Here is a 27,713-nt window from a genome sequence, read left to right on the forward strand (position 1 = left end):
GCGGTTCCATCCCTGTTGGGTTGACAAGTCATTATGCTTTTAGGGCACGCCACCTGATTGAGCTAGGCCATGGCTTGGCCAGAAGATGAAGAGTAGTCTATTCATGACTACCTCGGGAGCAAAGTCAAGACGCCTATCCCGCCGTGGAATTGCCACGGATTACCAAGACCAACTCCACCCTACCCGGTTTATCCCCCTTCCGATCTGGTACCATCCCGAACGCCATGAAAACACAAGTGCCGGTTTTCCCCAGCCTATCCCTGCACAGCCACCTTATCATCAATCCTCCATTTGCTTGTGCTTCTGCTTCTTGCCGGCATGGCCGACATCGTAGGGGTCAGACGTCGGGGCGCTGGGCAGCTCGTTGGCGACCGCTTCTGCCTCGGCCGTGAGCTTGGCTTCGGTCTCGCTCGTCTCCTTCTCGCGGTCGGTCGTGGCCTGGTCTTCGGGAACGGGCGGGAAGTAGAGCCTATTGATGCAACAATGTCAGTACCCGTCACAAGACGGCTATCATGAAGGTAGGGAAAAGCCCGGGGTCACTTACGGCAAAAACTCATTATACGCCTCCACATCCTTCCTCTCAAACGTCACCACCACCACCTTGTCAATCTTCCCCCCCTCCGGCCCCACCAAAAACTTCCTAATCGCGCTCAGCGCCGCCGGCGCCGCCTCCCGGCTCGGATACCCATACACCCCCGTACTAATCGCGCTAAACGCCACCGTGCGACACCCCCCTTCCACCGCCAGCTCCAAGCTCCGCGTATAGCACCCCGTCAACCCCCGCTCCGACCCCTCGTGATCAAACGAATTATACACCGGCCCAACCGCATGAATGACGCGCTGGCACGGTAGGTTGTAGGCCGCCGTCATCTTGGCGGACCCGGTCGCGCAGCCGCCCAGGCCGCGGCACTCGAGGTAGAGCTGGGGCCCCGCGGCGCGGTGGATGGCCTCGTCGACGCCGCCGCCGCCGAGGAGCGAGCGGTTGGCTGCGTTGACGATCGCGTCGACCGCGAGCTGCGTGATGTCGCCGCGGATGAGGGCCACGCGGTCGTTGAGGGTTTTGGAGGGCGGGGGGAGGAGGGTGCCGGTGTTGGGGCCGAGGAGGGTGGGCGGGAGGGTGGTGCTCGCGGGGGCGGGGGTGAGTTTGCGGAGTTTGTAGAGGAGGGAGAGGGAGGGGATGGAGGAGGGGGTGAGGGGCGCCATGGTGGAGGTGGTTAGGTTGGTGATTGCGGATGGGTTGATGTGTTGGTGGTGTTGGGGTCGATGTTGGTTGGTTGTTAATTCGGGGCGGCGTTGGAAGTTCTGGAGGAAAATATGGTACAAATAATGTCAGTGAGCCCGGTATATATAGGAAGCATTCGGCAGATTAAATTTATGACGACGAAGAGACACATGGAAAGTGGAGCTGCCACACTTACGGTATTGAATGAAGTTGGGACGGTCAATGATTTAGCAGAATCGTTCCCGAACAGCTGCTCTTTGTGCCGCCAGACCAACCGGCACAGCCACTTGCAGCGCGTTGAGAATCCGAGTGGCCTCTGCGCTGGAAAGCCGCGATATATACCGAATAGTTGTAGGGCAATTCGGAATCTCAAGTCCGGTTCCAAGATCATAAAGAGGAAGAAGATGGGCGCGAGAATTGACAGAGAGCCTCCGGAAATTATCAGTCCTGCGCTGGGTATTTTCGATTCTGGTTACCTGGGTCTTGAGATCAGCGAGTGCTGCGAGAATGGCCTGGCTACCCTGGGACCCCATAGGGAAAAAGGCGTATTCCAAATGTAGATGCCGACGAAACCTTTGACTATAGGAACGAAAGGAAAGTCATCGTTTTCCTCGCCGTTGTGTTTGGATGGAATTGATCCGTTGCAGCCCAGCAATGCCGTCACCACTCAGCTAATTACCCCTCACCCCATGGACAAAAAAGGTCAAACTTCATGTCCAGATATCGATCATAGGAGCGAAACGAAAGCGATCCTAAAGATAAAATGGCCCGTTATTGTTCTATTTACTTTTGGCTTTACTCTTCCATCTTGTGGTTGATATTTTTCCTTTGTTTCTTTTCCTTCTCTCCTTTTCTTTTTCCTACTTTCGTTCAAGTTCGGCTTTTTATGGCTAGAAAGTGCCCCCCATCAGAGAGCTTATCTTATCTGACGCATTGATCGAACCCCTGTCATTGTCGCGTGGGCCTGCCCCTCCTTTACGATGCCCCTCCACCCCTCCAAATAGGTAATTTTGTCAGGCCCAACAGGAACAGTTTCAAGGGTTGACTCACCGGAGCCGTGTCAGACAGAGAACAGCTATCGAGTCACCCCATGCCAATATAACTCGAGGTTAAAGTGCACGTAGTAGGGGAAGGGAAACACCCTCACTTCATTTTAACTCTGCTGCAGCCTCCGAACTCGACAGCCGATAAACGATATTTAACCTCCGAATAACATTGTGTACGCGACCAAGAACCCGAAGCGACCATCCCCGATCGATCGCCGGAACGACCAATTAATTGCATGATCATGGCGGACGCTGTCGCAGATGCCACTGCTAAACTGCAGCTCGGCGATGCGCCGGCAGACAACGGCGCAAAGCTCCAGCTCGACGAGGAGACGGGCGAGTGGGTTTCCAAGGGAGAGCTGAAGAAGCGGCTGGCGAAGCGCGCAAAGAAGGCGATCAAGGATAAGAATAAAGATGCAAAGGATGCGGCTGGCGCGCCCAAGGCAGCCCAGGCTGCTGCTGCGCCGAAGAAGCCAAAGGAGAAGGCAGAGGAGGCTCCTATCGACACCGACGCCATGTTCAAGCAGGGCTTCCTCAACGACGTTTACAACGAACGGCCCGAAAAGGATGTCTTCACGCGATTCCCGCCTGAGCCTAATGGCTTCCTTCATATTGGCCACGCCAAGGCCATTGCCGTCAACTTTGGCTTCGCGCGATATCACGGAGGCAAATGGTATGTAGTCGTATGGAGTGAGCCATCGAGACTCGGGCTGACCCTAGCCGTGATTACAGCTACTTGAGGTTCGACGACACCAATCCCGAGGCCGAAGAAGAAGTGTACTTCACAGCCATCGAGGAGATGGTACGCTGGCTCGGGTTCGAGCCCTACAAGATCACGTACTCGAGTGACAACTTTGATAAGCTTTACGAGTTGGCCGAAAAGCTCATTACACTCGACAAGGCTTACGTCTGTCATTGCGGGGGTATGTGGTGTCCCTAGGACTCATGTGTCTCGCGATACTAATGGCCGTAGACGAGGAAATCAAGCTGCAGCGCGGTGGTGAGAAGGGGACGAGCCCGCGCTATCGGTGCAAGCACGCCGAGCAGTCAGTCGACGAAAACCTCCAGAAGTTCCGCGACATGCGTGACGGGAAATACAAGCCAAGGGAAGCATTCTTGCGCATGAAACAGGACGTATGTTATCGGCAACACCAGTCAGACGTTCCAGACTAACAGGCCCAGATCACCGATGGCAACCCGCAGATGTGGGATCTTGCCGCTTACCGCGTGCTGGACAAGCCCCATCACAGGACAGGGTCGAAATGGAAGATCTACCCCTCATACGACTTTACCCGTTAGTAGACTTCCACCTAGTCTTATTCCAGTTGCTGACTCCGATAGACTGCTTGTGCGATAGCTTCGAGGGCATCACGCACTCGCTCTGCACAGTCGAATTCTTCCTTAGCAGGACGTCCTACGAGTGGCTAAACAAAGAGCTCGTGGAGTTCCAGCCCATGCAGCGAGAATACGGCCGCCTCAGCCTCTCGGGTGCCCTCATGTCCAAGCGCAAGCTGAAAGAGCTGGTGGACAAGAAGATTGTACGGGGGTGGGATGACCCGCGTCTCTCCACGCTGATTGCAGTCCGCCGGAAAGGTGTACCTCCAGGCGCCATCCTCGAGTTCGTCAACGAGCTCGGCGTTACCACGACCAACAGCATCATTCAGGCCTCTCGATTTGATCAGACCATCCGGCGCTACCTCGAGCGGACGGTGCCGAGGCTGATGCTTGTCCTCGACCCGGTGCCCGTCGTAATCGAGGATGCTGATGAGTTTGAAGGGACCGAGCTCACGGCGCCATTCTCACCAAAGAACCCCGCCATGGGCGAGCACAAGATCAAGTTCACCAAGACCGTCTACATTGACCGATCTGACTTCCGCGAGGTCGATAGCAAGGACTACTTCCGTCTAGCTCCCGGGAAGTCGGTCGGTCTGCTCCAGGCGCCGTTCCCCATCAAGGCGACGAGCTTCACAAAAGACGAGGCGACGGGCCAGGTCACTGAGATTCGCGCTGTCTTTGACTGCGAGACCAAGAAGCCCAAGACATTCATCCAGTGGGTTCCCGCGGGCGAAGGTTCGGGGTCCCGCAAGTGCGAGGTGCGCCTCTATAACCCCCTGTTCAAGTCGGAGAACCCGGCGGCTGCCGAAGGCGGGTTCCTCAGCGACCTCAACCCCGAGAGCGAGGTGGTCTACCCGAATGCCGTGATCGAGTCGGGCTTCGACGAGATCAAGGCACGGGCGCCCTGGCCCGAGGCTGCTGGCGAGGACAAGCTCGGCAAGGGCGGCCCGGAGTCGGTGCGCTTCCAGGGGATGCGTGTGGCATACTTTGTGAGTTTGGTGCTGTCTGATAAGTGGGATTATGCTAACCTTTTTATAGGCCGTGGACTCGGATAGCACAGATGACAAGATTGTGCTTAACCGCATAGTCTCGCTGAAGGAGGACAAGGAGAAGAGCTGAGTGTGGAATGGTGTGCTTGATAGCGATGTAAGCCCATCACGAATCATGAAATGTTGTCCTACAAAATGCCTGGGCGTGATTATGGCTCTAGCCCCTCCTGAAATGATGTTATCGGCGTTGCACGTCTGTGGGTACTGTGGGCGTAGTATGACGAGGGATTCCACCCATCCTCCTAATCTCAACGGGGCCATTATGCCTCGTCGCAACACAGAATAGGCATCAGTCCGTTTGGCCTTGTCTCCCTGGTGCTCGTGCGTTGTTCGTGGCCGTCAGGAGGCTGAGTGTTACACGTCTTGCCGTCTCACCTTGCTCGCGTTCCCACTCTGGGTTACCAGACCCGGATACCCGGTTCCCGGTGACTGATTGCTACTGGGCAAGCCGATCCATGTGATGTCGTTTGGTGCTTCATGCGGTTGGCACTGGACGTTAGGCAGTGTCGCGAAGCACAGGCGGTGGTGTTTGTCACCCGGGGATTGAGGCTCTGACATTTGCTATTATTTAAGATTCGGCTCCTACTCTTCTCCCAGGGCCTCCTTTCTTCCCAAATTCTCTTTCTGGGCTTGATATCATCCTTCGTACAACTTCAGCACCGATACCATATCCAACACCAACTCAAATTACTTGATCAAGGTGTGTAGATGAAGAGAACTCCCCAAGTTCCCCTTATCATGTTCACAAACTAACCACCCACAACCACCAGTCAACCGCCCGCGCAGCCAACAATGTGCTCCATAACCATAAACCAACCGCACCCTTGGTCCTTCCGCACCCCCCACCACCGCCGCCGCCACACCACCCCGGACTACATCCACATCACCTGCTACTGCGGCAGCACCTCGTGCCACCACCACTACCACCCCCGGCACTCCCCCGCGTACCCCCTAACCGGCTCCATCTACAACATCAACAACTACCCCCCGGCAACCACCACCACCACCACCACCCCGTACTACTACTCCTCATACTACCCAACCACAACCGGCCCCATCCCCAGCCTCAGCCCCAGCCTCAGCCCCAGAACCCGCACCCGAACCAGAACACACGACACCACCATTTACCACCACGAACGCACATTCCCCTCCCTCTTCCCCTCCCCACTATTATCCTCAACCCGCCCATCTCCAGCTCTCCCCCGCCGGCCGCGCTGCCGCGCCTGTGAGAGACACGCCTGCCGGTGTGCGGCGCGGTATGCATTGTACACGGACAGGGAGGGGTGGGTGGATGAGTGGGAGGGGGGGAGGGAAAGGGAGAGGGAGAGGGAAAGGAGGGAGAGAGAGAGGAGAGAGGTGCGGTGGCTTTTGGATGAGGGGAGGGGAGGGTTGGGTTTGGGTTACGGTTGGGGGTCGGGACTTGGGGGGGTGGGGAGGAGGGGTTGGGGTGGTTGAGGGAGGAGGGAGGAGGGAGGAGGGTGGATTGGGAGGACGGAGGGGCGTGGAGTTTTGTTCTTAGGTACCCTGCTGAGGTGGGATCATATCGGTCGGGGTTGGTGACGGTGGTGTGTGGGTTGTGTGAGCCGGGGTACTCGGAACGCTGGTTGAAGTAGTAGAAATAGTGGACGCGGTAGGGTGGTATGGTTTACGCTGGGGCCTTGAAGCCCTTGGGATTGTGGGCATTGCGTCTGCTCAACTCAACAAAAGCACACCCAAGCCTCTCGGTTCTTGAGTGAGGTTGGTCTTGTTGTGATAACCGAGATCGCACAGCTTGCAGAAGAAAGACCTGGGGTTGGGCTGCTCTTTGACTTTCCGATGGTGTCTGGCCGGCTTTCCGTGGTCGTGGTCTCGTGGACCCTCTGCTTCATGTCGCCCCCAGCGCGAGATGTGTCGCAAACCTTGCAGTAAAATTTCTTCTCTTCCTCACCGCCAACCGCCAAACCGGTTCGCTATTGTCTTCCGTCGCCGCGGTTCATCGATAAAGCTGGTTGTGAACCCACAGGATGTTTAATAGTAACGGGGCGGGATGGGAGGCAACGGGGCAGATGGAAGTTGGTGGGAAGGGATGGAAGATGTCGGGGAACGGCAGACAATGGGATTCGAATCGAGACATGGGATAGCCACATATGCGGTAAATTGTTCAAACGCTGTCCTTGCAAAGCGATTTCTGAGAGGTGATGGGATAGTTGTGGAAACTCAGGTTGCTATCTTACATGTACTGCAACGCAGGTTCGGGCTCTGCCAGGATGGTGTGGGCTTGAATAAAAGTTTTAATGGGGTTTAGAAAATAAGAGGGCAGATTAAATTCCCAGGTTAATTAATACCCAAAGATACAAACTAGGGTACCTAGCTAACTTGAGAAGGGACGATGTCTACTATAACGAAAGGGGCTCTGCCAGACTTATACTCGATCCAAACAATTTAACCCCTACGAGACCCTCGCTCAAATTTTGATCTTGTTGGCTTCAAGTGAACTTCCATCTTAATAAATCAGTGAATGCTATCGCAACCAAAAGACCCATTGAGATAGGCATAGGATGACCCATTGTGTAAGTGCCGGATTGGTACCTCTGTCAAGCAGAAGGCGGCATAGGCGGCCCGTGAACCCGTTCTTGGTTGTGTGTGACCAGACCAGCTGGATCGGTATCCTGCTATAAAGTGTAGTTGCTTACTCCCATTTGACAACGTCTTTTTTGCCACTTTCTGACACCCGTCCAAGCCCAGACAAAATCACATCCATCCCCATTTACCTCCTTCCCGCACCATGGCTCGCACTAAGCAAACGGCGAGGCGCACTTATAAACCGTTCATCACATGGACACGGTTTTATCTACCTCGGGAGCAGGAGTGGCCGGCCTGGGCCGTGGACCATGATGACGTCCATGCTGGCCCCCTTACGGATGTGGAAGGCTGTGGGAAACTTTCACTAGGGAGAATGGTCGACAATCCCGAGCAGGCAGCCTATATCATTCGTGGGTGTTCAGTCTTAAGCTGCATCTGCAGCGGGTGTCATACCTTACATACCTGGCTTCATATACTAACTCCTTACACAGGATGGCGCACGCTAGATGACTTTCTGTCATTCCAATCCTCTCCCGCCTGCGCCGCCTTCCTAGATAACCTCCCCTCGCAGCACGCTGACAACAACAACAACAACCCCCAACCCCCCATCTCACCCATCCCCGCCCTCAACCACCTAACCCTCGACACCACCTCCCCCCCCTCACAACCACCACCCCCACCACCCCCATCCCGCTTCCAAATCCTCCAACACGCCACCGAAGCCGCCACCTCCGAAGCCTCCGGGCTCGTCACTCTGACCACCTTCCTCGTCCCCCACCCCATCGACGACAAATACGCCCTCTGGCAGGACCAGCTCACCGCGCTCAACACCTTCTGCCCGGCCGGCGCCGAGCGCCTCATCACCACGCGCTATTTCTGGCAGAAGGGCACGCATGTGTGGTATTGGCTGGTGGGCGAGGATGGGTGGGTGTGGGAGCGGTTTGGGCGGCCGGCGGGGGAGGGGGGTGATCATCAGGGGGTGGGTGGGGGCCAGGGTACGGGGCGGGCGGTTTTTTGTCATTTCTTTTTGTGGTCGCCGCGTCATGGGGGGGTGGAGGAGTATGAGGCGGCGGTGGAAAAGGAGAGGGAGGTGGCGACGGATCCGCTGGCGAGGGAGTCGTGGGCGAGGGCGGTGGAGAGGGTCATGCCGCCGGCGACGGCGTGGGTGCAGGAGCGGTGGGATGTGAGGGAGGTGCCGCGGTTTTTTCCGCCGGAGCCGGAGTTTGACCCGGAGGATCCGGAGTATGAGAGGGAGTTGGAGAGGCGGATGGGGGAGTTTTTGGAGGGTCATCGCTCCAAGCCCGAGGCTGGTGAGAGGTCGTGATGAGTCGTGAACAGGGTCTAGCTCCATGGCACTGGTTTGAGCAGGCTTAATTTCTGGTGTGTTGGTTTCAATGGTTAGGACGCAGAGTTGTATATCCCTTTGAATATTACTTTTCTGCTCAGTTTGGGCTTAAGTGTCGGGGTGTGCTTAACATGTCAAGACACGGAACTTGCATTTTCATGATCGCTATTGAGCATATCCGCTAGACTGCTTCTATTCCTCATCACCCCTGTGGAGTTACAATGGCCCCAAAAATCCGATTCTGTCCAGCACCATTGAGTTCAAAGTCCCACCTCGTGTTGATGGACCACGGCTCCTGGCCATCGGCCTCTCCAAACAGGTGATACATGTGAGCGATGAAGAAGACGTAGTTCTCGGGGTTTATCATTGCCGAATCACGGTCTGTGTTTGCCATATCGAGGCACGTGGCGATGCGATCTACCCAGTCCCATTCCGAGTCAGCATACCAATATCATCTAGTTGGGGCATGATTGCGGGCTACCCACATTCCTCGTCGTCACCGGCTAGGAAAATACCCCCATGGATGGCGTGAAAGGCCTCGTGAAGGAGGGTCGCGCTCTTGGGAACGACGTCGGCAAGGTTTGTACCCACAGCGATCTGGTTGTTGGCGTCGCGGTAGTTGTCTGGCCGCGGGCTTCCGTCAAAGCTGTGGGGGCAGATAATCATTGTCGTTACAACGCTGCCTGTCTGGGCCTGGCCGTTGGCGCCTTGTACGAGCGGCTCAATGTCCGCCGTGACGCCGAGGTCATCGGTGTAGCAGTAGTTACCGCCGTATTCCGAGAAGAAGTATCCCTTGAGGCTGGTCAGCTCGCCGGCCCACCATGGCTTGTTATCCGGGTCCTTGGCGAGTTCCTGTTGGTAAAGGGGAACATCCCTAATGAGAATGTCTTGCTGGTTTTGGTCCTGGATTTCGACGCCTCGATAATCCAATGCTGGCCAGTCCGGTTGGTGCTCAGACAGAAAGGTGCTGTGACAAAAGAGCTTGTAGTTGTCCCTGTTATACAGAGGGTTGTTGTTGAAAAAGTTTCCGACATGCTCGATATAGTCTTGGTGGTATCATCAGCGTGAACAAGAAGAAAAGAAACCTTGCAGAGCGGTCATCACGTACCTCTGATGGCTTGGATAGCATCCCAGGTGGGTGTCCCTTCCCGCACGTTTGGTCCTGCATTTCTAATGCCAAAGATTACCGAGATTGACCTTCGAACTCGCACGTCTTGACGATAGGCGTCAATGGCAACCAAGGCCGTATCAATACTGTAACTAGCTTCCGTGAGCCACAGGTCCAACGCATCCGCTCGGGAATCGCAGCCGCCATCATCATCACTAAGGTTGGGTTCAAGAGTAAAGATATCAGGGATGTCCACTGCGATGACACATGAAAAGAAAGAAAGGAAGCTCGCAATCAAGCTCAGAAGGAAAGAGGGTTTTGCCATTCTGTAAGAGCCCAGAGGCAGCCTTAGCTTAGCTGCTGTCGGCGTCGATGGCTCTAGGACGGGGAACGAGGGGACGAGACGGGGAACGGGGACCAGACGAAGAACGAAAAAGGAGGGAGGGTAGGCCGTAGCCGTGTCCGTGGCAGCGCGATCGGCTTGACTGCCTGGACCAACACGAATCACACGATCCTCATCTGTTGATGACCTGCTGACCACGCGAGACAGACCGCGCTCCCTCCGGCGGAACCGAATGTGATATTGAGTGAAGTCATCCCCGAAAGGGACCGGCAAAATGGCCGTGGGAACTGCAACCCCAGACCAAATTTGGACCTTCCTGTTCAGGGGGCAGCGTGTGATTCGGGAGGGTGGTCAGCTTACATGCATGTCTACAAAGCTTTGTACCACCCACCTATTGTTTAATGCCAGGGGAATCCCACCCTGTAGCCCGGTATCAATATAATGCAAGTTACACGGGGGAATGATATGATTCATGCCATTTTATTGGACAATGAACTGTGACCGGATAGAACACAAAGTCCGAGCGTTAGGGAGGTACTTATCACGAGCTAGTTACAAGAAGGAGTGACAAGGATTATGCTGAACGGGATGAGGGCTTGGCAGACAACAGAGATCATATGCTCGTTCGACTATGTGAAGTATCTATCTCCGGCCTCCAAAATCAGGGGGTTCCTTGCGAGGACCCAAATCCTACACCCCCGAAGCCACAATCTTGATGATGATGCCGTCCGTGACATAACCAGCAGGGTAGGTCGAGCCCGAGTAGGTCGGGTTGGCAGTATTCACAAGCACCCCCTGGGAGCCGCCGTCGGTGCCGCACCCGATGAGGGAGCCCGCCTGCTGGGTGGCGTTGGCGTTGGGCCCGCCGTCAATGGTGGTGGCAATGTCGGCAAAGAGCACGCTGGTGTTGACCGTGTTGTCGATGTGCTTGGCAAAGGCCTGCGCTGTGCCGTGCGCATACACGAGCCACTCGCCGCAGTCGGGCGCGTCGGCGGCCGCCATGTTGAAGAGGCGGCCCGTCCGGATCTGCGCGCCGTACGACCGGAGATAGGACGCGATGAACTGGACGTCCTCAACCAGCACATCCTGCGGGATGTTGTCAGGGGCCGTGTAGCAGAGCTGGGCGGCTGTCTCTGTCTCGTAGCAGGTGCGCGGCGACAGGCCCTTAGCCGAGGCTGGGAGGGAGCCAGGGGCAGCCATGGCGCTGCCCAGGAGGGCGAACGGGACAAGGTTGGCGAGAGAAGAACGCATCTTAGCTGAGAATAGCTTCAAAGTTTGGAATGAGTTCAGGAGAGCTAGCGTCTTCTGTTCTAGTCTTCTAGAGAGGATGGCTGGTGGTTCAGAGGCACAGGGAATGAAGGACAAAGCGCACAAGGGAATTTATAATCAACTAGATCCTAGCTATCTAGCAACCCTCGTACTGTGACATGGATACGTGCAGGACTAGCCAAAAGGTGAAGCCGGTGGTGTCCGGTGATGTAGCAACACATCAAAGCTGGAAGTTCGCCAAGCGTGAACACGGCACCCGCGTCCCATCGATTTACATTGGGTAGTTCTGAAGGATCAGCACTATTGACTACCCGTCCGTGTTTGATAATTAAGGTTGCATCGGCTTTACACGGCGCGGTATGCATGTAAGATGAGCCTTATGCCAACGACCGGGCTACGGCCGACACGGTAGACTCCCGAATGTGACCACACGGTGTGATATGTGATATCAAGATCCGTGCAGGATTATGTATGTGTGTCAGATTATTGTAATGCACTGGTGCCGGTTCCCGAGGTGACTCCTAGACACCATCTGATCACCTACAACCCGAGAATATCCGTCTTCGGAGGGCGAGTCTGACCGAATATCGGAATACGCGACAAGGGCGTAGTAGGGTAATTAGGATAGAGACTAGTGCCTGCATCGATTATGGATGGTAGCCTCGGATCCGTGGTCAACGTTGCTCCTGATGAAATGATGGGGGGGTACTCTCCCGCCCTCCCCCGAGAGCCATGTTCTTTTCTCACTCAGTGACCGCGCACCTCTACCTCTCATCGACACATCGCTGTCGGGCTTGATGCGGTAGAGCACCATGGCGGCGCTACTCGCTCTGTTCTTGACCTTGCTGGTCGCGCATGGGAATCTCGTACTGTCGGCCAGCACGATTCCAATTCGCGGTCGAAACACAACCAAACCCGCCGCTTATGATCCACGGGTATGTCACTGCTCACTGCTGTGTCGAGAAGCAACTGAAATGCTGACATGTCTCGTCGATAGCCGGCACCATCCTACATGGTTGACAACCAACACAATTACTACAAGACGGCTCCTGACAAAGGCAGACAGAATGGGCCGGTTTGGGCCTACTCTGGTAGCCTGGACACCTACTTGTCCAATCTTAAGCGCGGTGTTGTACTCCGCGGCGGCTTTGATGGATCCAACAACACCAAGGTGACAAGCTTCAAGTCTGCCGAACGCAAGCGACAATCGTCTGGCTTTTGGCTCTCTAGCCTGGGGTCTCTAGGAACAGTAAGTTCTACACCTTAATATATTTGAGGTTGCTCATGAATGTATGTAACTAACACAACAAAAAGCAACCGCATGCTGGCGATGGCAACTACCAGTTCTTCCGCAACGTGGTGGAGGACTTTGGTGCCGACAACTCAGGGGAGACAGACGCCACTGAGGCCCTCAACGCTGCTTCGGCCAGTTGGAACAAGGACTCAGTCGGCGACGCCCGGACGCGATGCGGCGAGAAGTGCGGCAACACATTCTCCCAAGGCGCCATTGTGTATTTCCCAGGAGGCACCTACAAGATCTGCACGCCCGTGATCCAGTACTACTACACGCAATTTGTTGGTGACCCCAACGACATGCCCATCATCAAAGGCTGCGACGATTTTCAGGGGATCGCCTTGTTCGACGTGGACCCCTACATCCCCGGCGCCTCGGGCCAGCAGTGGTACATCAACCAGAACCAGTTCTTCCGTCAGATCCGCAACTTCCGCTTTGATCTCACCGAGATGCCCGAGTCGACAGCAGAGAACGACCAGGACCTCGTGCCCACGGGAATCCACTGGCAAGTCTCTCAAGCCACATCGTTGCAGAACCTGGTGTTTGACATGCCCACCACGGGCACCACCACCGCCGTCGGCATCTTCACCGAGAACGGCAGCGGCGGGTTCGTATCAGACCTCGAGTTCAATGGCGGCAACATTGGCTGGCGCGCGGGATCGCAGCAGTACACGGCGCGCAACCTGGTCTTCAACGACTGTAACACGGCCGTCCAGATGGTCTGGGACTGGGGCTGGAACTGGCAGCAGATCACCGTCAACGGCGGCTCTATCGCCTTCAATATCTCTGGAGTCGGCGGCGACACCGGCCAGGGCATTGGCAGCGTGTCTATCATTGATTCCACCATCAAGGACGTCGAAATTGGCGTCTTAACCAACAACCTCGCAACCGCCCCCAACATTGTCCTCGACAACACCAAGTTTGAGAACGTGGGCACCACAGTCACTGCTGCGGGCGGCGGTACCCTCTTGTCAGGGAACTCGGATCTCTGGGCTACGGGTAAGCGATACAATGGCGACGAGGGCTCGACACAGACGGGCGCCGTGACGGGAGCCCCTGGACGGGGTGACGGCCTAAATGATCCCAATGGCCTCCTCTACGTACGCTCGCGGCCGCAGTACGAGGGTCACGGCACGGACTCCTTCCTAGTTGCGACCACGGATGGCGGGTGCAAGAACGACGCCACTGGCGACCAGGCATCTTGCATCAACGCCTTTCTACGGAGTGCTCTATCCAGTAAGAAGATCGCCTACTTTCCGGCCGGCGTCTATGCCGTGGGTTCTACCGTCAACATCCCTACTGGCTCGGTTGTGCAGGGCTCTCTCTGGTCACAGATCCTTGGATCAGGCTTCTACTTCAGCGACATGAAGCACCCCAAAGTCATGGTACAGGTCGGCAACAAGGGTGATATCGGTACCATGGAGATCACCGAAATGCTATTCTCAGTGCGCGGTGCTACCGCCGGTGCCATACTGATGGAGTGGAATGTCGCCGCCGTATCTCAGGGGGCGGCGGCCATGTGGGATTCGCACTTCCGCGTCGGCGGTGCCATAGGCACTGACCTTGACCTGACCAAATGCCCCAAGTTCAGTAACAATGCCGAGTGCATTGCCGCCTCTCTTCTGTTCCGCATCACTCCCCAGTCCAATGGCTATTTCGAAAACGTGTGGGCGTGGGTCAGCGATCACGACAACGACAAGTCCATCTACAACCAGCCCGACTCCAGCTCAACGCAGATTTCCATCTTTGCAGCCCGCGGGATGTTGATCGAGTCCGAGGGCCCGTCGTGGTTCTACGGTGGTGGCTCTGAGCACGCTATTCTGTACAACTATCTCATTAGCGGAGCTAAGAGCGTCTTCATGGGCCACATCCAAACCGAGGCGCCCTATTACCAGCCCAACCCCAGGCCTCCCGCCCCTTTCCAAGCCGCCGCCAGCTTCCCCAACGACCCTGACTTTAGCCGCTGCGAGATTGCGGCCGAAGTGTGGGATGACCGGTGCAACTACGCCTGGGGCCTGCAGATCATCGATTCGGAGGATATCATGATCCACTCGGCTGGCTTGTACAGCTTCTTCAACGAGTACTACCAGGACTGCATCCCCACCCACAACTGCCAGGACCGCATCCTCGAGGTCAAGGGCTCGAAGGGGGTCGTCATCTATAATTTGTTCACGGTAGCCACCATCAACATCGCTAGTGGTATCGACAACACCAACATCCCACAGGATGGCAACCAGCGTGGCTTCACCACCGAGGTCAGCGTGTGGGTGCCTCTTGAAGGGGATGACAACGTTGATATCGTGTGGGTTGGCACCGAAGTGTGGGAATCTCCCACGGTGAGCTGCCCGAGCCAGTCCTGCATGCTGGTAATTCCGACGAGCTCGTTGGGGTCGACCACCACCATTCATCCCAAGAGCTACGTCACCTCGCTGGAGTATGGCGGCTTTGAGACGACGACTATCGGCGGTGTGCAAACCACTGTCTTCGTCACGACAACCACTACCATCACCATCGCGGTACCCTCTATCGTTACCGATGGCATCCCCTTCTCCAACGTCAACGTGACGACGTCAGGGGCCATCCCAGTCACCATTTTCCCGAGCGTGAACATACCGCCCGTTGTCGTAACGTTGCCAGATGGAGAGGGTAGCGAGACGACTCGGACAGTCTCTCTCCCGCCTTGGCCACAGATTGACGGAGGCCCTTCTGTCGTGTACACAGACCCGGCCACCCTACCGCCCAACAGTGGCACAGGTCTTCCCACCAGCACGACCTACTTTACTCCCATCAGTATCCCCATCACAGTGCCCAGCGCCACGATAACGACGGTGACGTTCCCGGCCTCAACGGGAGCCATAACCATCCAGTGTCCCGCCACCACGTCCATCGTCTTCGCCACGCCAGCCGTCGCCGTAGCCACAACCTGCACCAATAACGCCGCCCTGACCCTCAACTTCGCCTGCCCAACCACCCGCGTCCTCACCTTCCTCGGCCCCGCCACAGCCGTAGCCACCGTCGACTGCTCCCTCGTCACCGCCTGGACAACCGGCGCCACCTCCACCACCACCCCCCTCCCCATCTTCGCGTCCTGGCCCCCCTACGGCCAAATCATCCCCGAGGAACAAGAACGCGACGAGCCCGAACCAGACGATGACGGCGTCCACGTCCCCTGCACAGCCTGGTTCTTCTTCTTCTGCATCTCCTGGGGCGAATTCCACATCCGCTCCTGGCACTGGATCCTCCCCCCAGGAATCTACGGCCCCGGCCCACCCCCCATCGGCCTGCTCAAACTCCCCCCGGGCATCACCATCCGCGGCAACCTCCCCGACTGGCCGCGCCTCACCATCGGCCGCGACCACCAACTCACCACCTCCTCCAAACCCGACTGCGAAACCCGCACCGCCGAAGCCTGCACCACCACCAATTACGTCGACCCCGACTCCGGCAGCACCACCTCCTCCACCACCCTCTGCGAAACCGTCTCCGGCTGCTCCCTCACCGCCTCCGACTCCACCACCGCCGTCATCGGCACCCAAACCCCCGCGCCCGTGGGGCACTTCCGCCCCGAGCGCTGGGCCACGCAAGACCTCGGGCAGGACTACACCAACTCCGTCTACGCGGCCATCGCGTCGCGCCTCGCGCGCGAGGACGCCGCCGAGGGGGGCACCACGCTGTCCGTCACCTCCGGCCCGACGGCCGGTCCCACCTGCGGCGGGGGCGCGAGCACCGCCTGCGGCGGGACGGTGTGTTCCGGGTACTGGTGCGAGCCGAGCCCGACGGGGCCGCCGCCGGGGTATCACGACCCGAAGGATCCGAGCTCGGGCGGGTGGGAGGCGCCGACGACGACGATTGGCGGGGGCGGGTCGAGTACGTCGAGTGGGCCGGGGGGGACGCCGACGACGCCGCAGACGAGGGGGCCGATTAATTGTTTTGATGAGGCGGATTTCCCCGGGCACGCGGATATTCAGTCGGGGGATCAGGATGACTTTTCCACGGCGTTTAGTAATTTGCGTACGCAGATGGGCGATGATGATTTGCTGGGGCCGGGGGATCCGCCGGTGACGTTGAGAAGGACGGATGGGCATGGGGTGAATTATGATTATTCGTGTAGTTGGGTGCCCGGGTGTGTGACGGAGGTGGAGAAGCAGAGTTTTGGGTTTCCGTTGGGCTCGCCGAGTCTGATTACGGCGTATTTGTTGGTGAGGGAGGATTATACTAAGTGTAAGTGGTGTGGTTCTCACCCCCTTTTTTGGCCCCTCTCCCCCTGCTCTTCCTTTCTCTCCATCTTCCTCTCTCTTCTACCCCGGGCTTGGAGAAGCAGAGTACCTAAACTAATGTTTTCTCCCAGGCAACAACGGAGGCGTCGGCGGCTCTTGCCAGGTCGGATGCCTGTTGTACACCTTTGAGGGCGCACGAGGCGATGCTCCCAGCGATCCGTGTGACGGTTTTGACTGCAGGGGATGCGGAACTCCGTTCGACCCTCCGGCGTGCCAGCAGTGCTGCCAAGGCCGTCGTTTTGTTTTCGCGGCCCCTGGTAACAACAACGCCAGTACGAATAACGGTCTTACTATCGTCGACAATGGGCTGGGAAATGCGAAGCGATTTGTGCCTGTGTACTAGTGGTAGACTACTTGCTTCTCAGAGAGTAAATATATATTCCAGGCGTCTGTTGGTGCTGTAAACCTGGGTATCAGAAGCTGGTGAGTGGAAAGGGGTAATATTATTATTCATACTCCGCTATGCCCTAGGGCGTGCCGGACCCTCTGCTATTTAGTGTACAGGAAAACCGTGCCCTCCCGGGCCGGGTGAAAAACCCCTACCAACAATCAAGGAACGATGCGTTCTGGTGAGTCTACGTATACAAAGAGAGGAGGCCTCCTGGCCTCCGAACGGGGGCGCTTCAGGCCGCCGTTTCCAGCTCGAGCCTCCTGGCCAAGCTATACATCGGCAGCCTCCCCGAGTCCATCAGCCAGTCGAGGATCCTCCTCGCAAGCCGTGCAGTCGTGGGATTGATACCGTGTAGAACTGAGTAAAAGTCCCGTCGTGTCCGAATTCCAGTTCTCTCCCATCTTCGAGTCAACGGTGGGGCCAAACACCACACTACCAGGTGTTCGGCAGTCTCTCGTCCCTCGCCACACTCGCAGGCAGGCGTCAGAACCTCCGGGACTTCCCGTGTAAACAAGTAGTCCCGTAAGCCTATTGCTCCCGTCCGGATTTGAATGAGCAGTGAGCTTTTCGCCATGCTGAGACCGTCATGCCTCCTTAGGGTTTCGTTCCGGAATAGCGTCTCCCGCTGATGGTCAAAGTCGTCCGCCGGCCTGGTGATTGCTCTGCCGTCCCGTTCCTTTGACCACCTCGCTCTCCAGGCCTCTTCTACTGCCTTGTCCGTGTCTATGGTTCCCCCCGTCCAGCGCATAATCGTGCCCGCGGCTCTCTCTACCGCCGTGGGCCCTTGAGGTCTCAAGGTTCGCGGTCGGCCCCTGTTGCCCCTCCTCGAGTTGAGTCTCTGCTGTATCTTGCGGCAGGCGGTAAGGATAACGCTCCCCGCCGTCTTTTTGCCGCCTTGGCCGTCGTCCAGATCGGGTTGTTGGAGTCGGTTTTCGAAATCTGCAAGCCGTTTGTTTAGGTATAAGTCCAACGGTGGTACCCACGTCTCTGTCTCGAGGTTACGGATGGGGGTAGACTTAAAGGCTCCCGCCACAATCCTCAGGCTCTTGTTCTGGGTCTTCCCGAGGGCCTTGGTGATGCCTTTCTTCACCGGTTCGCCTCCCACATCCGTGGGAATGTGGAACGACGATGCGCCATAGGCCAGCGCTGACCGGATGCACTTTGTGTACACTTCTCGCGCTTTGGCTAGACCCAGTCCCCACGTCGATGCCGCTAGCCTCGACAGGGCATAGCTCTGGGTCCTCAGCTTCTTCTCCACCGCCGCAAGGTGGGCTTTCCAGTTGAGCTTCCGGTCCAGCCAGACTCCCAGGAACCTGGCAGACTCCTTCGGTCTGACGGGGCTGGTGCCTCCCCCTGGGTTAGTGAGTTCCAGCTGGTTTGTCCACTGCCGTCGTCCCTTGTTGAAATGGATCAGTTCGCTCTTTTCCGGGGCGAACTTCATCCCCCGACTGTCCGCCCATCGCATGCATGTTTCCCACGCCGCCTCCAGTTGCCGGACATTGGCCTCGGGGTTTCGACCAAACACCAGGAGGTTGGTGTCATCCGCAAACCCCGTTATAGCCAAGTGAGGGTGCTCGTCTTTTAGCTGCTTGTATAATGAGGAAATATAGAGGATGAAGAGAACAGGGGAAAGGGGTGAGCCTTGGGGGACCCCTGCCCGAATTGCCGTCGGTGCCGCCGTCTTGCCGTCGAAAAGAAGGGTGGCCTCTCGACCAGTCAACCAGTCTCTCGTCCAGAGGACCAGCCACCTCGGGTAGCCCATTTCTCGCAAAGTTGCTAGCAGTCGGGTGTGGTTGACCGTGTCAAAGGCTCCTGAGATGTCCAGTTGCAATAGGGACGCCGCACCCTTCTGTCTCCACGCCTCCTGGACCTGGGCTACTACTAGCCGGACAGCCAGCTCTGTGGAGCGGTGTGCTCTGTTCCCCATTTGTTCATCTGGTAAGAGGCCGTTGACTTCTGCAGTTTGAGTGACCTTCCTGGCGACCACTGACTCTATTACCTTCCCTAGGGTTGGCAGCAGAGCAATGGGCCTGTATCCCCCCGGGGTCTGATACACCGGCGGAGCCTTTCCTGGTTTCGGTAGTACTACAGTCTTCGCCCTCTTGAAACGGTTCGGGAACCATCCTAGCTCCAGACACCTTGTCGCCAGAAGGGCCAGCACTTCAGCTAACGGTGCTCCGCACGCCTTCAGAAGGCCCATCGGGAGCAAATCCTCGCCTGGCGCCTTCCAGGGGCTTGCTCTTCCTATCGCTTCCGTGATCTCGGTCGGCGTCACTGCTTGTACAACGTCGAAGCCCGGGTTCCAGCTGCCCAAAAAGGCTTGGTCTTCCACGTCCGTCAGGTCGGCCGGTGGGTCCGGGAAGAACCTCTCGGCCAGCGCGCTGGCCTTCTGGTCGTGCGTTTTGGCCGTTGCCTGTCCGGAAGAGTCCTTAAATTCCGGCAGCCTCGGTGGTTCTGGCGGCAAAAAGCTCCGCAGCCTAGCCCATCTTTCCAAGCTCCACATCTGATCGGGCTTCTTTGCCTCGCTTGCTTCCTGCAGGTTGTTCCTCCAAGCCCTCGTCCGTGCTTCGCGCGTTGTTCTGGCAAGGTCCTTGAGCCTTTCGCCGAGCTCCTCCCAGCAGTACTCTGCCCGCGTCTCCTTCGCCAGCCTCTCGGCTTTCCTGGCCTCCCGGGCGGCCTGCTGCACTTCCACTGTCCACCAAGGAGAGCTGTAGCCACAGCTCGCCTTCCTCCTTGGAGTACTTTCCCCCGCGACCCAGGTGAGCCACTCGACTAGGCTGCCGAAAGCTTTATCAAGACCCTCGACTGTTCGGGTCCTGGCCAGCAGCCCGTCCGGTCCCGGGTCTGTAAGTCCCATGGCCTTGCATAGCAGCTCTAATTCAGCCTTCACCCTCTCCCTGTCCATCTTCTTCCAGGCCCAGCCATCCGGTTGGGTTGGTCTCGGCCCATGCCCTTCCCCGACCTCGAGCACTTGTGGGTAGTGGTCTGACTTTCCACGGCATTCTTCCCCGTAGTATGCTGTTTGGAGGTTTTCCGAAGTCCAGAAGTGGTCGATGGTTGACGGGCGGCCTCGCTGCCGCCCCTGGGGAGCTCGCGTTGTCGCCCCCCTTGGAGTTCTGATGGTGAGGTCCCACAAGGAACCCAGCTGCAGTAGGTCTTCCGATTTCCTATCGTAGCGTCCGAACTTGTCCCACAGTGGGTTCTTTAGGTTGAAGTCTCCTGCCAGAACCACCGGGTGGCTTGGCCTTGGCCGCCCTTGCAGGGCTCTCGGTACGTTCTCGCCGCCGGGAGGGTTGTATATGGACCAAAGCTCGAATCCGGGGTCTTCCCTTCCGAGGTCCGCCTCTGGAAACCACACGCGGCACCAATTCTCCGTGGCTTCGGAGTCCCACTGCCTGATTTCAAATCTTTTGCTTACATATATCGCTGCCCGCCCCTCGAGTTTGTGTACCAGGTGGTATCTGCTGCTCCGGGGGCAGTATGTAGACTTCGTCGCCTTATTAATCCACGGTTCTTGCACAGCCAAGAGGCCGTATTTGGCCTCTTCCAGCAACACTTCCAGTGTTTGCTTGATTCCTTCGGTGTTCCAGAGTAAAATTTTAATTTTCATCGCCTGCGACGGTGATCGAGTCCATCGTAGTGTCCCCCTCGGGGTCGCGTTGGTTCGGAGTAGCAGTGACCGCAGGGTTGGCGGCGACGGCAGGCGTTGGTCCGGTAGCCGGTTCGGGCGCCCGGGGCGGCGGAGCGGCGGTGTAGACACCGTTGACTACCGGGTTTGCGAACTGCACCCTCGGAGCCTCGAAGTTGATCCTGGTCTGCTGGGGGTCTAAGAGAGCCTGACGTTGGGCCGCAGCCGCATTCGTCGGTCTTCCTCTCAACCTCTTCCTGCCTACCACCTGGTAGCTGTCGTCGTCCTTCTCCTCGCCCTCGAAGTTAAACGCCGGAGCGCTCGTAGGGGCCGTGCTGGCAGAGTTCGCCGCTGCGGTCTCATAAGTCCGTGGCCGGAACCGGTAGGCCTCCTTGGCCTTGGCGAGGGTCCTCGACTTCTCCGGGCACTCTCCTGACCACGCCGGATGCCTTCCTCCGCAGGCCGGGCATCGGAGCGGGATTTCGTTTTTGTGAGTAGGGCACTGGTTCTCGCCGTCCCTGCCGCCCTCTCCATGGGCTTTCGTCCCGCAGCGCGGGCACAATGGGGTAGCCTTGCAATGATGTTGTGTGTGTCCCCACTTCCAGCACTTGTAGCACTGTGTTGGGCTGAGGGCAGCCCAGTAAGGCTCGCAGTCCAGTAGTTGAGCCTTCCAGATCACTCCCTCGTCGCACGCCTTGCGTGCTTCCTCCTGGGAGGTTAAAGCAACCAGCACTGTTGCCCGGGTCGCCTCCCTGTGTCTCGGCACTCTGAACTTCACTTTATCGACTGTGTGGAGGCCTGTTTGTTTCCCGAATTCCTCCTCGGTGACCCCCTGGAGGTCCTTCTTTCACACGCCCTTTAGCAGGACTGCAAAGGTTCTCTTGCTCTCCTCGGCCTGCTCTCCGAAAGCCTCCTTGATCCAGTTGGTGTTCATCGAGTGCCAATCTCTCGCGCCTGCGTTCTGGAATGTGACGATTGTATCGCCGCTGGGGAGCCTTCGGGCCGCAACTGCTCCCTTCTTGATAGACACCCGGTTGATGGCCTGGATGGTTTCTTGCGGGGTGCGTTTGGCGAGATCGGCTGGCATTCCTCTGCCTCTGACTAGAATCTCCTTATTTATGCGGGTCGGCACTATCTTTGTCGGCGTGTTAGGCTGCGGCTGAGAGGGGGCAGCTCCATGAGCGGCCACTGCGGCCCAGGATCCTCTGTCCTGGGCTCCGGTTCCGTTGACGGCTGCCTTCATTTCCTCGGCCACCACCTTGCGGAGGTTGGCAAGCGAGATGTTTCCGGTCTGTGACTGAGACGCGTTGTGCACCTTCCGGACGACTGCTAGCAGGTCCTGTCCCATGCCTCTGGCTGTCCCTTTCTTCTCGGGGTCTGCTAGTCCCACCAGCTCGTCAACCATCTTCTTGATAACCTCTATGTCGGAGGGTGGGGGTGAGAGGGGCGGGGTGGGGGGCAAGTGTCGGGACTGCTCTAGCCCACTTCTTCCCCTTTGGACTGGGGCAGTAGGGCCGGCCATCCCGCCTCCACTCAGGGGTTCAGGGGGGCGTGGTCGTCTGGGTAACTGTGGGTGGGTCGGGTAGCTCGTGGGTCCGTGCGTGGGCGATAGAGATTTCCAGGGCGACTGCGTGTCCCGGATCGCCCTTCTTTCCACGCCCACTGCAGCCGCGCTGCGGATTGCGCGTCGGTGCACGTGGTGTGGCTAGATAGGGCTTTGCGAGAGCTTTCGATCGACGCAAGCTTTGGGGCTTTTGGGGCCGAATTTCAAGGACGTTCAGCTTGACCTATTTCAATTAGGTACCTAAATAGGTACATGGAAAGGGGTAATATAGCTCGTTTCGAGCCGCGAGGTGAGGAGGCGAATATCCGGAAGGGGTTCGTACATGGATAGTCGTTGATACGGGAAACTAGTGCCTCCAAAAGCCCGTAATTGCCCAACTACCCGGCTACATACATAATGTAGGGACCGAGTGTCATGGCCTTCTCCTTAACCCTGTCTATACGCCAACTGCCAACTATCTACCCATGCATGGTAAACCAGCCTCCTTGTGCACCAACTTCTAATGATGCAACGGAAGAGCTGGTTCTTGCGGAACCTCCTTGGATGGGCTAGTATCAGCCAAGTGTTGCAAACCGGAACTCGGTGGGAAGAAAGCTTCGCGAATTTTGACTCGGTCCCAAGGTTTGTAATCAACAGAGCCTCCTACTCGAAGTAAACAGGCGTTGTACTTCGTCTAATCCCTCACCGAGGCCGAGGTTAATAACCTCAGCTGTCTTACCAATCACGCCAGCGTACATACCAATACGACGCTACCACCCTGCTTGACACAATGACCGCTCCGTTTAGCAAGATAGATGGTGGCTTAATATGTCGATTTCCCCGCAGTTCATACCGACGTTTAATTCTTGCCTTATTACACATGTACTCAAGGAACTTGTGCACACGGCTGGTATACATCACACATCGGGCCAGTGAAACCTAAGAGTCATGATGCCCATTCAGAACCGGTTAAATCCGCTCGGAACGAAGATGTAATAGGAAGTGTGCTGATCGGAACCTCCGTCATTCTAGTTATTTAAAGCCACATCTTGAGCCTCTGCGTCGAGACTCAACACTCAACTCAGCCCGCACCTCACCCCCAACTGGATAGCGGTAAGCCGTCAACGATAGTCAAAATGAAAACGTCTTGGGTCGCACTCCTCAGCGTATTGTTTGCTTCAGATGTCTTGGGACACAGTGAGTATGCTTTTGTCAAAAAGCAACAGAGTGATCTAATCAGCTGATGAACTCCATTAGATATACAGGGAATTCTTCTTGTGAACGGCACCGAGACGCCCGAGTGGAAATACGTCCTGTGAGTCACGACGCCCAACCCACACATGCCCCAGTTCTGATAGTGCTAATACGGCAATACCTCATAGCGATGTGGCCCCGTCGACCTCGCTCGACCCCAGTTATTACCCTCCCGGTTATCAAGGATATAAACTCGATCCCATCATCGGCTCTGCAAACCCCAACGTAACCTGCGGCCGGGCAGCATTCAGATCCGCACCTCAAACCGAGACGGCTGACGTGCTGGCGGGTTCCGAAGTGGGCTTCCGAGTCTCAGCCGACGGCTATGGCAACAGAAACGCCGAGTACTCACAGTTCCCGAGCTTCTGGCATCCGGGTCCCGCGCAGATTTACCTCTCGCGCGCCCCGAACGACGACCTCCAGAGCTACAAGGGTGACGGTGACTGGTTCAAGATCGCCTACGCAGGCCCCTTGAACAACCAGGAATGGGTGCTGTGGCCACACAGCGTATCCGACGTGCGTTCCCCGCCCCCGCCTTCTGCTGGCTCGTAAATGGTAGCGGATGCTGACGGCAGGGCTCTCTCTGATATCCAGTTCAACTTCACCATCCCGAAAACTACTCCACCTGGTAAATACCTACTGCGCATTGAGAACTTCATGCCCACGGCGAGAACCGGTTACCTCCAGTTTTACATCAACTGTGCTTTTGTCAACATCATCGGTCCTGGCGGAGGTACCCCAACAGAGTTTTCCAAGTTCCCAGGCACATATCAAGACGAAGACCCAGGTAACAATACGCCGAGCTCCGTATGGCAAAGGACTCTGCTAACTGTCCGATTATTAGGTTTTCTCGTGCCCCCGAACCAAGACGTGCTGGGTGGACCCGTGAAAGCGGATGACATGAAGTTGATGGAGTACACACCCCCCGGCCCGGCTGTATGGACGGGGTGAGTGGTCAACTTGCAGCCCTGACAAGCATGGAGGACAACCGGTTTGGGATGGGATCATACTAGGCAACACCTATAGTGTGGCATTCAGGACTCTGCCGGAGCTGTGGCAGCTTGCATTCTGGGAATCTGATACCTTATTGCCCGGAAGTGACCGTACTGCAAAGCGGCACAGTCGCATGAGAAAGCAAGCCCCGTGACAATTCTAGCCACTTTCCCAGGACTAGTTGTTGCAATGGAATGAGTGATTTCAGACTGGGCAAGGTACGACTACGCGCCGCGTCCATGTTTGAATGCAGGGCCTAAACTCGGCCCACGGCGCACCATCCTAAAAGACGCACGCGGACTCAAGTGGCCGTTGAGAAACAGGGTTCCAAACAGGGTTGCAACGCGGAGCGGTATCCCTTTTCAAGAATACTAAAACTCAACAGCGGGCGTGAAAGGGCACCAAGGGGCGCATGTCGGGCTTATTACTGTGTAATGGCAACACGATGGAGACATGGAACGGCCCGATTCCAGAGTTCCCAGCGGAGGCAGAACTGCATAAGGCAGGGAAAGAAGGGGGAAGGGAGGATGCCAGGGTGCCATTGAGGGTGCTAGGATCCCCCGCGTCTCCGCAAAATCATGGGTTTCCCCACGCTCGGCTCTTCTCAGCCCGCATATGTACTTCCCCACAGATCCTAGTGCAACGCCTAAGAGCCGGCGCCATGGCATGTGGGTTGGCGGAGCGCAGGAGGCAGGGTGGAGGGCGGAGGATGGAGGGACGGGACACAAGACGGATTCTGATGGTGACTCTGATAGAGACTGCGATGGCAACTGTGATGGCGCACCGACGGTTGCGTCCGGCCGCGACAGGAAAAGGGGCTAGGAGAAGACGCTGACGAATACATATAACCGATAGATGCCCTATAATTCTCTTACAATAATCAGGCAGCAGTTCTCGACCTCTTCTGTATATTCATTACAAATTACCCTTCCGAGCGCAGCCTTTTACGCCGACGTTGCCAGTGATGGCACCCAAGACCCTCGCCGTGACAGCATCGCTGATAGCTTCCATCCTCAATGCCATAGCCCCAACTGTCGTCAATGCCTCTCCGCCCGGCGACAAAGACGTCACTGCTGTCCTTTTCGAGTGGAACTATGGCTCCGTCGCCAAGGAGTGCTCTAGAACTCTGGGCCCTGTGGGTTACGGATATGTCCAGGTCTCCCCGCCCGCCGAGCACATCCAAGGCTCGCAGTGGTGGACGTCGTACCAGCCCGTGTCATACAAGATCGCCGGCCGCCTCGGCAACCGAGAATCGTTCCAGAACATGGTTAACGCCTGCCACTCGGCCGGCGTGAAGGTGGTTGTTGACACCGTCATTAACCATATGTCGGCGGGCGGCGGCACCGGGACCGGCGGCTCGTCGTATACCAAGTACAACTACCCAGGCCTCTACTCTGCCCCCGACTTCGACGACTGCACCTCCGAGATTTCCAACTACGGTGACCGCTGGGACGTCCAACACTGCGAGCTTGTCAGCCTGGCCGACCTGGACACCAATGAGGACTACGTCCGCAAGGCCATCGCCGGCTATATGAACGACCTCCTCAGCCTGGGCGTCGACGGCTTCCGTATCGACGCGGCCAAGCATATGGCAACCGAAGACCTTGCTAATATCAAGAGCCGGCTGACCAATCCGGGAGTATACTGGAAGCAGGAGCTCATTTCCGGCGCTGGAGAAGTCGTTCAGGTCACCGAATACATCCGCAACGGCGACGTCCAGGAGTTCCGCTACGCCTTCGACCTCAAGCGCGTCTTCAACGACGAGAAACTCGCCTACCTGAAAAACTACGGCGAGGGCTGGGGATACATCAGCAGCTCGGTCGCCGGCGTCTTCGTCGACAACCACGACACCGAGCGCGAGGGCCGCACTCTCAGCTACAAGGACAACGCCAAATACACCCTCGCCACCGTCTTCATGCTCGCATACCCCTACGGCGCCCCGGACATCAACTCTGGCTACGAATTCTCCGACAAGGACGCGGGGCCGCCCAACAACGGCGTCGTCAACGCCTGCTGGCAGGACTCCTGGAAGTGCCAGCACGCCTGGTCCGAGATCATGGGCATGGTCGGCTTCCGCAACGCCGTGCGGGGACAGGCGGTGGCGGACTGGTGGGACAACGGCAACAACCAGATCGCCTTTGGACGGGGCAACAAGGGCTTCGTCGCTATTAATAAGGAGGGCAGTTCACTGACGCGGACTTTCCAGACCTCGCTCCCGGCGGGCACGTATTGTAATGTGCTGGGCAACAGCGCCGTGACGGTCGACGGGAGCGGCCAGTTCACGGCTACTCTTGGCTCAAACACCGCTCTCGCTATCTATGTTGGGAAGTCATCGTGCTGAGTCTACATGTATTCGAGGTGCTCTGTGTGCTCCGAGACAGCACGAACACACAGCTGTCGTAGATTAATTGTATATACGCTAGACAGTCACATATTCATCCTGGAGAACTCTGGGTTTCTCGAGCAAGGAGTCTCTCACAAGCCTCAATTGTCTACTGTTGGGAAGCCTGAAGGTGTTCTGGCAATCCCCCAGTCCTTGCACGTCGCAGAAGGCTAGCACCAGACGATGGATCATGGAAGGCCGGTGCTCGCACACGGCTCCTGTGATTTTTGTCAGGGCTAGCTGTGAAAGCTGTCCATGTTCGGGGGGCCCTGAGATGACGGGGCAACACCCACGACAGCGGCTAACCTGATGTGTTTTCCGTGGGTGTCGGTGATACCATTCCGACGGCACATGCCTGACCGGACCCATGGTGGAGTTCTGCCAAAGGATCTAAGCGTGATACATAGCTCATGCCGATCAACAAGAGCTAGTACGGAGTAGTGCCGCGCGTTGTCCGATGGGCTCAGCCTCCCGTGTGTAGGTACGCTAACATATTGAGGCCACGCATGATGCTGGTTTGATGGCTGGGGTACCATGTGGATCTGCTGTGCCGGAGGGTTCCCCATGGGGTAAGCCACCCGTACCCCTTGTCCTGTAGGGCCGTTGGCAGGGGAGTCTGCCGTTTGACTACGGGGGGGCCAAGGTCAAATGTTTGCCCAAATTGCATGTGA

The 27,713-nt window shown here is 57.2% G+C and overlaps 7 protein-coding genes across 7 annotated transcripts; 5 read left to right on the top strand and 2 right to left on the bottom strand.

Moving 5' to 3' along the window:
- On the bottom strand, positions 1-1,326 carry F5144DRAFT_220364 (uncharacterized protein). The gene is made up of 2 exons (XM_066783131.1): positions 545-1,326; positions 1-469 (listed from the first exon to the last, which is right to left on the bottom strand). Exons 1-2 carry the CDS (start codon positions 1,201-1,203, stop codon positions 280-282), a joined length of 849 nt encoding a protein of 282 aa, XP_066642626.1. The 5' UTR covers positions 1,204-1,326; the 3' UTR covers positions 1-279.
- A 900-nt stretch (positions 1,327-2,226) lies between these two features.
- Positions 2,227-5,112, top strand: F5144DRAFT_571274 (tRNA synthetases class I, catalytic domain-containing protein). The gene is made up of 6 exons (XM_066788823.1): positions 2,227-2,941; positions 3,001-3,191; positions 3,242-3,402; positions 3,451-3,562; positions 3,610-4,592; positions 4,642-5,112. Exons 1-6 carry the CDS (start codon positions 2,505-2,507, stop codon positions 4,720-4,722), a joined length of 1,965 nt encoding a protein of 654 aa, XP_066642627.1. The 5' UTR covers positions 2,227-2,504; the 3' UTR covers positions 4,723-5,112.
- Positions 5,113-7,341: 2,229 nt separating this feature from the next.
- On the top strand, positions 7,342-8,685 carry F5144DRAFT_620575 (uncharacterized protein). Its single transcript, XM_066792027.1, has 2 exons — positions 7,342-7,624; positions 7,706-8,685. Exons 1-2 carry the CDS (start codon positions 7,417-7,419, stop codon positions 8,536-8,538), a joined length of 1,041 nt encoding a protein of 346 aa, XP_066642628.1. The 5' UTR covers positions 7,342-7,416; the 3' UTR covers positions 8,539-8,685.
- Positions 8,686-8,694: 9 nt separating this feature from the next.
- Positions 8,695-11,496, bottom strand: F5144DRAFT_532236 (uncharacterized protein). Its single transcript, XM_066786961.1, has 4 exons — positions 10,719-11,496; positions 9,668-10,322; positions 9,045-9,605; positions 8,695-8,976 (listed from the first exon to the last, which is right to left on the bottom strand). The coding sequence occupies exons 1-4, from the start codon at positions 11,259-11,261 to the stop codon at positions 8,762-8,764; spliced, it is 1,974 nt and encodes a 657-aa protein (XP_066642629.1). The 5' UTR covers positions 11,262-11,496; the 3' UTR covers positions 8,695-8,761.
- Positions 11,497-11,850: 354 nt separating this feature from the next.
- Positions 11,851-17,302, top strand: F5144DRAFT_629501 (pectin lyase fold/virulence factor). Its single transcript, XM_066792382.1, has 4 exons — positions 11,851-12,214; positions 12,277-12,528; positions 12,594-16,794; positions 16,922-17,302. The coding sequence occupies exons 1-4, from the start codon at positions 12,092-12,094 to the stop codon at positions 17,191-17,193; spliced, it is 4,848 nt and encodes a 1,615-aa protein (XP_066642630.1). The 5' UTR covers positions 11,851-12,091; the 3' UTR covers positions 17,194-17,302.
- Positions 17,303-23,252: 5,950 nt separating this feature from the next.
- Positions 23,253-24,738, top strand: F5144DRAFT_571295 (glycoside hydrolase). Its single transcript, XM_066788824.1, has 5 exons — positions 23,253-23,613; positions 23,670-23,727; positions 23,795-24,182; positions 24,261-24,453; positions 24,511-24,738. The coding sequence occupies exons 1-5, from the start codon at positions 23,595-23,597 to the stop codon at positions 24,615-24,617; spliced, it is 765 nt and encodes a 254-aa protein (XP_066642631.1). The 5' UTR covers positions 23,253-23,594; the 3' UTR covers positions 24,618-24,738.
- Positions 24,739-25,623: 885 nt separating this feature from the next.
- Positions 25,624-27,000, top strand: F5144DRAFT_592496 (glycoside hydrolase superfamily; the record flags this gene model as incomplete). The annotated part of the gene is made up of 1 exon (XM_066790367.1): positions 25,624-27,000. The coding sequence occupies one exon, from the start codon at positions 25,624-25,626 to the stop codon at positions 26,998-27,000; it is 1,377 nt and encodes a 458-aa protein (XP_066642632.1).
- Between the last annotated feature and the right edge of the window lie 713 nt (positions 27,001-27,713).

Source organism: Chaetomium tenue (assembly GCF_020726465.1).
Source record: "Chaetomium tenue strain MPI-SDFR-AT-0079 chromosome Unknown F5144scaffold_4, whole genome shotgun sequence".
Classification (NCBI taxonomy): Eukaryota; Fungi; Ascomycota; class Sordariomycetes; order Sordariales; family Chaetomiaceae; genus Chaetomium; species Chaetomium tenue.